The 10,753-nt window shown below is 42.1% G+C and overlaps 1 protein-coding gene across 1 annotated transcript; it reads left to right on the forward strand.

The window, feature by feature from the left end:
* The first annotated feature begins 8,923 nt into the window (after positions 1-8,923).
* Positions 8,924-9,756, forward strand: tcim (transcriptional and immune response regulator). The gene has a single exon (XM_002932578.5). The coding sequence runs from the start codon at positions 8,987-8,989 to the stop codon at positions 9,275-9,277; it is 291 nt and encodes a 96-aa protein (XP_002932624.2). The 5' UTR covers positions 8,924-8,986; the 3' UTR covers positions 9,278-9,756.
* The last annotated feature ends 997 nt before the right edge of the window (positions 9,757-10,753 follow it).

Consider the following 10,753-nt stretch of genomic DNA (forward strand, 5'->3'; position numbering starts at 1 on the left):
GTGATGGCACCAGTGATCCAAACAATAATGAGGGTACCCAGACTGGTTCATCTGTTCCTATTACAGGAACTGCTCTGTGTTTAGTAAAGTCTTACTGTAAAATAGACATATATTCATAGCTCTGTGTATAATACTAGGGGTAGGCAGTAAAGGCACGTGCCTAGGGCACAACAGTGGACAAGGAGCTAGGCACATACCTCTTCTGCCTATCCCTAGCCTGAGCCCTTGTTCCCCCACTGCCTGCATTACCTCCCTTCCCTAGTCTTTACCAAGGCCCTATGCACTAGTTTGGGGTGTGTGGGTTGGCCGGCTGGGCTGCTTAGGGCGCCCCGACTGACTGGGCTTGGCACTAATAATACAGATACAGCCTCTACTTGGTGTATAATACAAATATAGCGACTGCTTTGTATATACTGTATTAATTTTACCTGCTCTGTGTGTAAAATACATATATACTCGCTACTCTGTATATAATCTATATACATTTACTGTTCTGTGTATTATACACATGGCTCAGTGTATAATGCAGATTTACCTACTGCCCTGTACTGCAGTGCTTTTGCCAAAAGGCAAATTGAGAACCTTGCTTAGGTGGCACTTAAGGCGGCCAGACACGGGTTAATTAAACCTACTGATTCCGGTTCTTCAGACTGATTTGGCAGCTTATCTGGCTTTGTATAGGACCTTCTGACAGGCCTCCCCCACCGATATCTGACCAAAAATCTTCCAGACGTCGATCAGAAAGGCTTGATTTTTCTGTTGGATCGAGGACCGCATCAATGAGCTCAAACATATTTGTATCCACTTCATTGTAGTGTGATCATTTGCACCATATAACCCACCCAAGGTGGGCATATCAGGTGAAAGATTGGTGAGGTCACCAAACGAGCGAATCTTGCCTGCATCCAGTCACCCTTGGTAATTTTAAAGGCACTTGTTACAAGTGATTTGGCTGGAAACTTGGTCTGTTTTTTCTAGCTATCTATGACCAGTTGCTTACAGGCATCAAAATAAATAATTTAGGGTGGTTTTGACTGGGCTACTTAAAAATGCAGCAATCAGATTTCTTGAAATCACCCCATATGCCATTGTGTGGGGCCGCAAATAAAAGGAACACAATGAGAAGTGCGTGCAGGGGTGGCCACAAGTAAAAGGAACATGATGCAATGGCACAGGATGGGGGGCAAGCTAATGGTCTAGCGGTGTCTAGAGGTGTTTATGACTGGGTTGGGGGGTCCCTGAGGTGGCAGCATCTGTGGGCCCCAGACACCCCAGCCCAACACTGGGCAAAGTGTCTTCAGCCTAGTGTCAGGGAGAATGCACATATCAGTGCCAAAGGAGATGCCACATACCAGTGTAGGAACCATAATGCTCTCATTACAAAGCATGCTGGGAAGCTTACGGTGCCCAGAGACCCAGAATGCTATTGTATGAATGTCCAGCAGAACAAAAGAGATAAAATACCTGAGCCAAGTGCTAAAATGAGAAAAACAAATTCCGCCAAGATACGAATGGCAAATTTGCCTGGCTGTTATTGCACCCGTGCCATATATGTTTCCTGAGGTGTACTAAAGACTAGTGCCAGGTTAAACGCCACATGTATCAACGGGTGATTAGGAGATTCTTATGGTGGAAAACTGAAATGATTATGAGAAACCATTTTACAGTGTTGTCTTTTGCAATGGCTATATGTGGCACAATTCTGCCAGCAAAGGTTTTACAGGACAAATGGCATATATTAGCAGCATAATATGGCATAAATTACGTGGCACAGCTATAGGGGTCCTGCGGGGTCACCCATGATTTTTAGCACAATTTTGGCTTGGGTTCCCAAACATTACACTGCTAAAGTGCAATGTACTAACATTACTTTGGCCGACAGCTCTTACATACGTGTAAATAGCGCCAGCTATCGCCATATTAATGGGAACTTTGCATTTGTGTGCCAGGGGAGGAGGCTAAAATAGGTGGTTTTCCACTGGAGGACTGTTGGGGATGCCAAGCTTTCCTAAATCTTCCCTGTTCTCCACCTATTTTGAGACATTGCTACAATGATGATAGAACATCAGAATGTATCTTACAGACGCCATAGTGCCTGCCCGTGCATGGGCTGAGCTGGCTGTACGTGAGGACAGAGAGGCCTGTGTTATTGTTGATATTCTGGTTAAACATAACTACTCCCATCCCTCGTGGCATGTAAACACTTTATGTTGGCTGCATCCTGATCCACCTCTTTGTTCTATATTTAGCCTGTCTTCCCCCTGGCCCCCCAGGTGGCACAAGTACTATCTGCAAGAGGTGTTAGGAATTTACAAAGGATTCTCCCTGGAAATGTCTCATAAGCTGGCCATACACGCACCGATAATATCGTACGAAACCTCATTTTGTACGATATTCGGTGCGTGTATGCATGGGCGTCCGCAGAAAATTTTCCAAGGGGGGGCAAGTAAGCTAGCATCATCCTGCAACAGATAAATATATATATTTTTTTTTTTTTTTTGCAGGATGATACTAGGGGAGGCTAAATATGGCCCATACACAGACTGACCTACAGCTAATGTGACACTTAGTGGATTCGCTGCTGACGTAAAAAGTTAACCTCCCAACTACCTCTTGCCGTTCCCACTGACTCCCAGTGATACTGTACAAAAGTGCGGGTGGGGGTGCTTTTTTTTTTTACCCTAAAATGTTTAGTATTAGTAGTAAAAGTATTCATACGCGCACTTCTGTTAGGGGATCTGCAAACATTTGTGTTTGTGATCAGTTAGCTTAAAGGGGTAGTTCGCATTCGAATTCACTTTTATTTTTAATGGTTTTTCAGTTATTTAGCTTTTTGTTCAGCAGCTCTCCATTTGGTATTTCAGCAGCTATCTGGTTGCTAGGGTCTTATTTACCCTAGCAACCAGGTAGTGATTTAAACAAGAGATGGGAATATGAATAGTTAAGGGGCCTACTTGGAAAAATAAGTAATACAAAATTATAATAATAATAAAATTGTAGCCTCACAGAGCAATATTTTTTGGCCCCCATTTGAAATCTGTATAGAGGCAGAAGAGAAAGGCAAATTATTCAAAAAAATTAATTAGGAAGACCAATTGCAAAGTTGCTAGGAATAGGCCATTTTATAACATACTAAAGGTTAACTTAAAAATGAACCACCCCTTTAGATGTGTTTATGTTAGTTTTATAGCAAGAAAGGCAGTGGGTACTGACTCCCCATTATATACAGTGAGACGCAGTCCGTATTTACAAACCCAGCACATTATATACAGTGAGACGCAGTCTGTATTTACAAACCCAGCACATTATATACAGTGAGAAGCAGTGGGTACAGATGGCAGATATTCAGGCCCTGGCACTATAACACTGGCACTGATACACAACATTGGCCCCACTGTAACTTACTATAAATGAACAAAACAATGACAAAAAAAAAAAAAAATAGTAAGTGCAAAAAACAACAACACATATATAAACACACAATGAGCTTTTTCAGAGGGAAAGAGTTAACTTACCCTCCATGTGTTAGGGTAGGGGATAGATTATATATTATTATAGATGTCAGGTCAGGCAAAAAACAATTTAATGTCAGCTAGTGATTCTTTAGAACTGTATAGTACCTGGGTATAGTGCCTGGGTATAGTGCCTGGGTATAGTGCCTGGGTATAGTGCCTGGGTATAGTGCCTGTGTATAGTACCTGTGTATAGTGCCTGTGTATAGTACCTGGGTATAGTACCTGTGTATAGTGCCTGTGTATAGTACCTGGGTATAGTACCTGGGTATAGTGCCTGTGTATAGTACCTGGGTATAGTACCTGGGTATAGTGCCTGTGTATAGTACCTGTGTATAGTGCCTGTGTATAGTACCTGGGTATAGTACCTGGGTATAGTGCCTGGGTATAGTACCTGTGGGATGAAAACTGCAGCAAAAGTTGAGAGTTGGTTCTTAGGTAAAGTTACAGGGGCAGATTCTTCTTTTCAGTCTTTATTTCTGTTTCCAGTTTGCAAAATCTCCCGATCCCTGTGTGCATGTGTGCTCTGATTGGTCAATTTTACTGTCTGTCAAGGAAGCTGTGCTCTGATTGGAGAATCCACAAGAAGAAAGATCCAATCGGAGCACAGCAAAAACGGGCTTGAGGGGACTGCAGAAACGGAGTAAGGTTTTTGTTTTTTTTGCTACTTTTCCAGGGGGGGGCAAGTGCCCCCTCTTGCCCCCTTCTGTGGACGCCCATGCGTGTATGGCATGTCGGCGAGTCGACCGATATTGCAGGAAGCTGCTGAAATCGGTTGACTCGCCGATTGGCCAGGTTAGAAAATTTTGATCGGGCGCCATAGAAGGCGTCTGACCAAAATCTGCCGTCAGGGCTGAATCGGCAGAAGGAGGTAGAAATCCTATTGTTTCTACCTCCTTATCTGCTGTCTCAGCCCTGAACGGTGTGTGGCGGATCTGACGATGTTTTGTGCGACCGATGGCCGCACGAAACATCGTCAGATCGCCACATGTGTGGCCAGCTTTAGGATAAGGCAGAATAGGGTCCCTAGAATCACCATATTCAGGGTGATAATGTTGCTAAAAATGCCTAGCAATTGCTAGATATTTCCGTTATATATATAGGGATGCCCCCCCCCCCATGACCCACCAGTGGTTCAGCCTACTCTGATGAAGAACAGTAGAACCTTGGAATTAGAATTAGCCCTCCCAGAGCAAAATGCCCCCCTTTCCCCCTTATGAGCTGCATCTAATACTCCCCCATCAGCTGCCCCCTTGTCCCATACCTGGGGTAACACAGCAGGGTTGGTGGCTCCCACGCCGAGGGAAGGGGCACCTTACAAAAATCATCAAGGGGGTTTCAGTCTCCTTAAAGCATGCACCAAAATTTTCTAACCTGGCCAATCGACTAAACAACTGATCACCATGATACAAAAATTATGGGGACAATAATTTGGTGACCATGCACAGTCCAAAAACGTACAAAACTGTGCTTTGTACAATATTATCGGTGTATATATGGGAAGCTTTAGAAAATTTTGGTCAAATAACAATAATATCTGCACATGTATTGTGTATCTGACGATATCCTTGGGGCACCTACAATGCATTTCCGGAATGTCACCTATGTACAGTATCTGCCAACTATTTCATGTACAGAACATTCTTTCATTTGTTATTTTTAGGCCTTTATCCTACAATTTCAGTCTGAATGTTAGTTTTAGATTGTTGCATTTAAACATACAACCGATTTCCGAACATTTATCAGAAGAAGACAAAAATCTGAAAGTGTATGGCAACCCTAAAGGTGCAACGTAGCAATTCTGATGTTTCCTGCGAGAAAGATTATTAGTTTCCTCCATTAACGTTCACGGCTGACTCGTCAGATATGGCAGTAGAAACAATAGGGATTCTACCTCCATCTGCCGATTCAGCCCTTAATGTAGATTTTGCTTGGGCGCCTTCAACGGCGCCCCTCAAAATCTTTTAACCCGCCTGATCGTTGAGACGACCAATATCTGCAGCCTTTGCACTAATCAGAAATGAGGTTTCGCACAATACAATTGGTGCGTGTATGGGCAGCTTAAGGGCCATACACGGACTAGGTAATGATGCATGCGCTGTTGGCGGCTGCGCGTTTGTACCAATGTCAGTGTAAGGGCTGGGGAACGATAAGCGCAGGGCTGGATCACATAGTCTCACACTGAACTAAAAACTAAACTACAGCAATTTACTACAGTAAGGCTGGCTGGCTGCTGGCACAGGTACAAGGGGCAGGAAGTGGGGGCTAAATAAATATATGTGGGTACACACTACTGCTGGCACGGGTTTAGGGGGAGCAAGGGGGGGGCAGGTTATTTATGTGGCTGCACTGATGCTGCCCAGGAGAGGGGCCATCAGGAAGTAAAGGCTAAATATTTTTATGTGGCTGCACTGCCCTGCGTTCATCAAATGTCACATGTTTCTCAGCAATATTTGGCTGCCAATATAGTTACCCTTTAAAATCTAACCGAAAGCTGTGTCGGGATTAAAATACTTCAAAGTGGCGGCACTGGGAATGTCTATTTACTTTAGGAAATCATAACTGAGTGCCTCGCTAGTTATTGTTCTCTTGGGGTAAAATGCAACAATTACAGGCAGAATGAGTTTCTAAGAAAAAGCACTTATTTTTTTTCCTTTTAACTGGACAATAGAGTCAGGGTGTTATTTGGTAACATCTTAAATGGATACTCTCATCTGGGGCAGCAATTAGAGAACGGGGGCAATTCCGGACGACTTGGAATATTGGGCTTGGGAATAGGTGCTATATAAATAGATGATGATGATGATGATGATGATGATGATGATGAAAATTGCATTATCTATATACTATATATAGACATTTATTATTATTATTATTAACTTGTGTTTATATAAAGCCCCAATATATTCTGCAGTGCTGTACAATAAATAGGTGTATATATAAACAAGCAGATTACATACAAATACTGACTGGTACAGCAGGTATAATGCACCCTGCTCAATTGAGCTTACAATCTAATGTATATACACCAAATCAAAACTGTGTGTACGGCATGTCCCTGATATAGAAATAATTGTTTTCCATTGTTTTTGTGTCACCCCCTTCCATACGCCACTGCTCTTGTTGCTGCTTCTCTTTGTCGTAGCCCCATGAAACGGAGGATATGAAGCGCGGCAGATGTTGCCACTAATTCTTTTTCCACTTTTCCCCTGTTTTCCTTAGTTACACGTTGAATCACTGTACATACACTGAATCACCGAAGCAAGTTTACATTTGCAGAATGCCAAGGTGGCGTGTAGTGCTGCTTCTAGTTCAACATTGCTTCACACGTTAACCTGACCAGTAAAGCTCAGCAGATTTTTCCGGTGAAGCTGATAACAAGTTGCCAAGAGATGGTGGTTTCTGCCGGGGATGGGAATCAAATATGCAGGGGCTTTTTTTGCTGGCTTCTAAGGCAGAGGGAACCTGTTTTATTTGGTAGTGGCCCACTAGTCACCCTAAACATTCTGACTACCCCCCCCCCACACACACACTCAGCAGTAGCAGGGTCTGTCTGTCTATTGCTTATCTATATCACTAAAATTCAGCTTATCAGTCCCCCCAGGGCCCCCAAGGTCTTTTTCTGCTATAGTTACAAAGTTGGGCAGGGATAAAGAAAATCCTAGGCTGCAGGTTTACAGTCCAATGCACAGAAATATTCTATAGCCCACAAATGAATTCTGGTCTGCTAAGCTTGCACTCTAGTATAAACAATAGGTATATATCATATACCCAACAAATTCATCCTAGCCTGCCAAGCTTGCAATTCATTGTATTGTATTTCTTTATCAGGCACCATAAGTGTGCACAGAGTATACAAAGAGGGACCAGGTAATCTAAAAGAGACAATGACGACAAATACAACTGTGCAAGGAGTTTCAGTGCAAAGCTGGAATACGGTCCCTACCACTAAAAGCTTACTGTCTACACAGAAGAGAAGAGGGACTGAAACAAAAAAAGGGAGATGAATAACTGGTATATTATATACAGTATATACCTGTAAATATCATAGACAATACAGACATCTTAGACTGCAGAGCTTACACTCCAATATAAACAGATACCTATAGATGCTGCATACCCAACAGATGATTCCTAGTGTGCAGAGCTTACACTTCAATATAAACAGATACTAGTAGTATTTAGAACTGTATATATACAGAGTTAGTATATAGAAGTATATACACAGAGTCAGTATATAGAGGCATATATACAGAGACAGTAAATAATGGTATATATATATTTATATATATACAGAGGAAGTATATAGAAGTATGTATACAGAGACAGTACATAGAAGTATATATACAGAGTTAGTATATAGAAGTATATATACAGAGTTAGTATATAGAAGTATATATACAGAGTTAGTATACAGAAGTATATATACAGAGACAGTACATAGAAGTATATATACAGAGTTAGTATATAGAAGTATATATACAGAGACAGTACATAGAAGTATATATACAGAGTTAGTATATAGAAGTATATATACAGAGACAGTACATAGAAGTATATATACAGAGTTAGTATATAGAAGTAAATATACAGAGACAGTATATAAAGTTATATTTAAAGAGGCAGCATATAGGGGTATATATACAGAGACAGTATATAAAGGTATATATATACAGAGGAAGTATATATACAGTATATAAAGTTATATTTACAGAGGCAGTATATATATACAGAGGAAGTATATATACAGTATATAAAGTTATATTTACAGAGGCAGTATATATATACAGAGGAAGTATATATACAGTATATAAAGTTATATTTACAGAGGCAGTATATATATACAGAGGAAGTATATATACAGTATATAAAGTTATATTTACAGAGGCAGTATATATATACAGAGGAAGTATATATACAGTATATAAAGTTATATTTACAGAGGCAGTATATATATACAGAGGAAGTATATATACAGTATATAAAGTTATATTTACAGAGGCAGTATATATATACAGAGGCTATATATAAAGGTATATACAGAGGCATATATACAGAGGAAATCTATAGAGGCAGATCATATGCTGTAGATAGGTTGCAATGCAATATTTGGAATATTCCAGGTATCAGAGCGCCAGTGGAGATACTGTATAACACACACAGGAGGGCAGCTTGCAGAGCCAATGCTACAGATAGAAGAGACCATCAGTGCCCCGCAAAAACGCAGGTCTGAGTATTTCCATGCACAAACGATAGCCCCTAACAACTGAGAAGATTAGAGGAAAGCAGAGAAAGCGGTGAGTATTCCCTCGGGAAAGGAAAGGGTTACTGCTATTTCCCGGCCCCTCCCCGGCAAGAGTGTGGGCGGTGCCATGTTGCTCAGATGGATATAAATAGCGGGCAGAGAGAGCGGTAAATCACAAGCACTTGTGCCTCTCTTGTATTCCGGTTCAGTGTAGCATAGAGCAGCAGCCATGTCCGTCTCTCTGAGAGTCAGCCCCTCCGTGCACGGCTACCACTTCGACACTGCCTCTCGCAAGGCGGCCACAGCCAACATCTTCCAAGGGGTCGACCAGGACTCCCTGCAGCGACTCTTCAAAAAGTCTGGCGACAAAAAAGCAGAAGCCAGAGCTCGCATCATCTTCTGCATCGACCAGGACAGCGAGGAGAAAGCCCGGGCTCTGCAGGCTCTGAGGCAGAGGACTAGGGACAAGATCCTGCAGTTCCTCAAGCTCCGTAAGATTCCTCTCAAGGTCATGACCTGAAAGGCTGGCCTGCAGAACTGACACTCTAATCGCAGCGATCCTGATGTGCTGGTATGATGCTCCAGTATTCAGAGACTGGCTCCGAGAGCTCACACTTCAGCTTGGAGATACTTGGCCAGAGAGCTTACACTCTGACAGACTGTGCCACAAAAGCTGATGATCCAGTGCCTGTTTGAAGAAGCCGCAGAGACTGGTGCCCATCCTGACAGGCGGAGATCTTGTCGTGCCCCAGAGATACCAGGGGTGATTGGGCAGAGAATGGAGAAACCAACCCCTAAGCAGCCTATGGGGGAATGGGGTACAGCGCCCCTGAACTGTCAAAACAGACATGTAGCAGAGAACTGTGTGATTTGGTGCTGCACATTGACTTTTCTTACATCCTGCTGCTATGAATTCTCAGTGATGATGATGATGATGATATTTATTCACCTGTGTTATCAATGTTCCTGAATAAATTCCTATTGTTATTTTAATTCTCACTTCTCTTGTTTGTGTTATAAATATGATCCAGAAAAAAATACAATATATCAGTCATAATCTGCGTGACCCTCATTATACTGGGATAAAGGGTTTTTATTTCTAAAATGGTACTTAATTTCCCTAAATGAGTATGTACTGTGCAAACCTATATTACTATATCATTTACAAACCTATATTACTATATCATTTATAGACCAGTGTTCAAGGGAGTGCCAGATGCAGCACTTTAAAGAGTTATGCCATAAAAGTTGCATGTTTAGTAACCCATGGCAACATTGGTCAGGTAGCACTTACTGGTTGTTTGAAAGCAAAGATCTGGTTGCTATCGGTTACTACAACTGTTGCTGATTGAAAGCAAACATCTTATTGCTATGGGTTTCTAGATCTGGTACAAACTTTATTCCTCCTCTCTTTCCCCCTTGAGTACCATAATCCTTACCTAGCAGAAAATGTGCACCATAAATACTACAACTGCCTGGACTATAGAAAGTAGCGTGCATCTCAGGTTAGGGTCCCAGTCACTTGGCAAGCACAGGAATCCTGGGAGTTATAGTTCAATTTCAACAGGATGGGTGCAGGTATGTACATAAAAATTGCATAAAATGTGTTATGCAAGTAATAAAACTGTCAGGAGTGTGTGTAAGAGATAGAACAGTGTAGGAGGTGTGTGTATGTTATAATCAAAGTACAACTCCGGCCACTCACATCTGGGGACTGGCACATAAACTGCTGTCAAACCTTTGGCCATAAGTAATGGGTATCTTTAGGGTGAGCTGGGGATAATGGGAGTTGTAGTTCTCAGGGGACTGGAGAGAAAAGGACACCCCAAACTGAAATTAAGTCTTGTAATAAGGGTATGAATGAATTGCAACCCTAGAACTAATACAGGTTAATCATATAATCCGCACCTTTCTGCTGCTTTACTGCCTGCCTGTTACTTGGGGCAGTGACCTCTCCTCCAGCCTAGACGCCAGCTCCCACAATGCCTTGCATGCT

Source organism: Xenopus tropicalis, chromosome 3 (genome assembly GCF_000004195.4).
Source record: "Xenopus tropicalis strain Nigerian chromosome 3, UCB_Xtro_10.0, whole genome shotgun sequence".
Classification (NCBI taxonomy): Eukaryota; Metazoa; Chordata; class Amphibia; order Anura; family Pipidae; genus Xenopus; species Xenopus tropicalis.

Coding starts and splice junctions, on each gene's coding strand:
- tcim (XM_002932578.5), top strand. CDS start 8,987: ATGTCCGTCTCTCTGAGAGTCAGCCCCTCCGTGCACGGCTACCACTTC.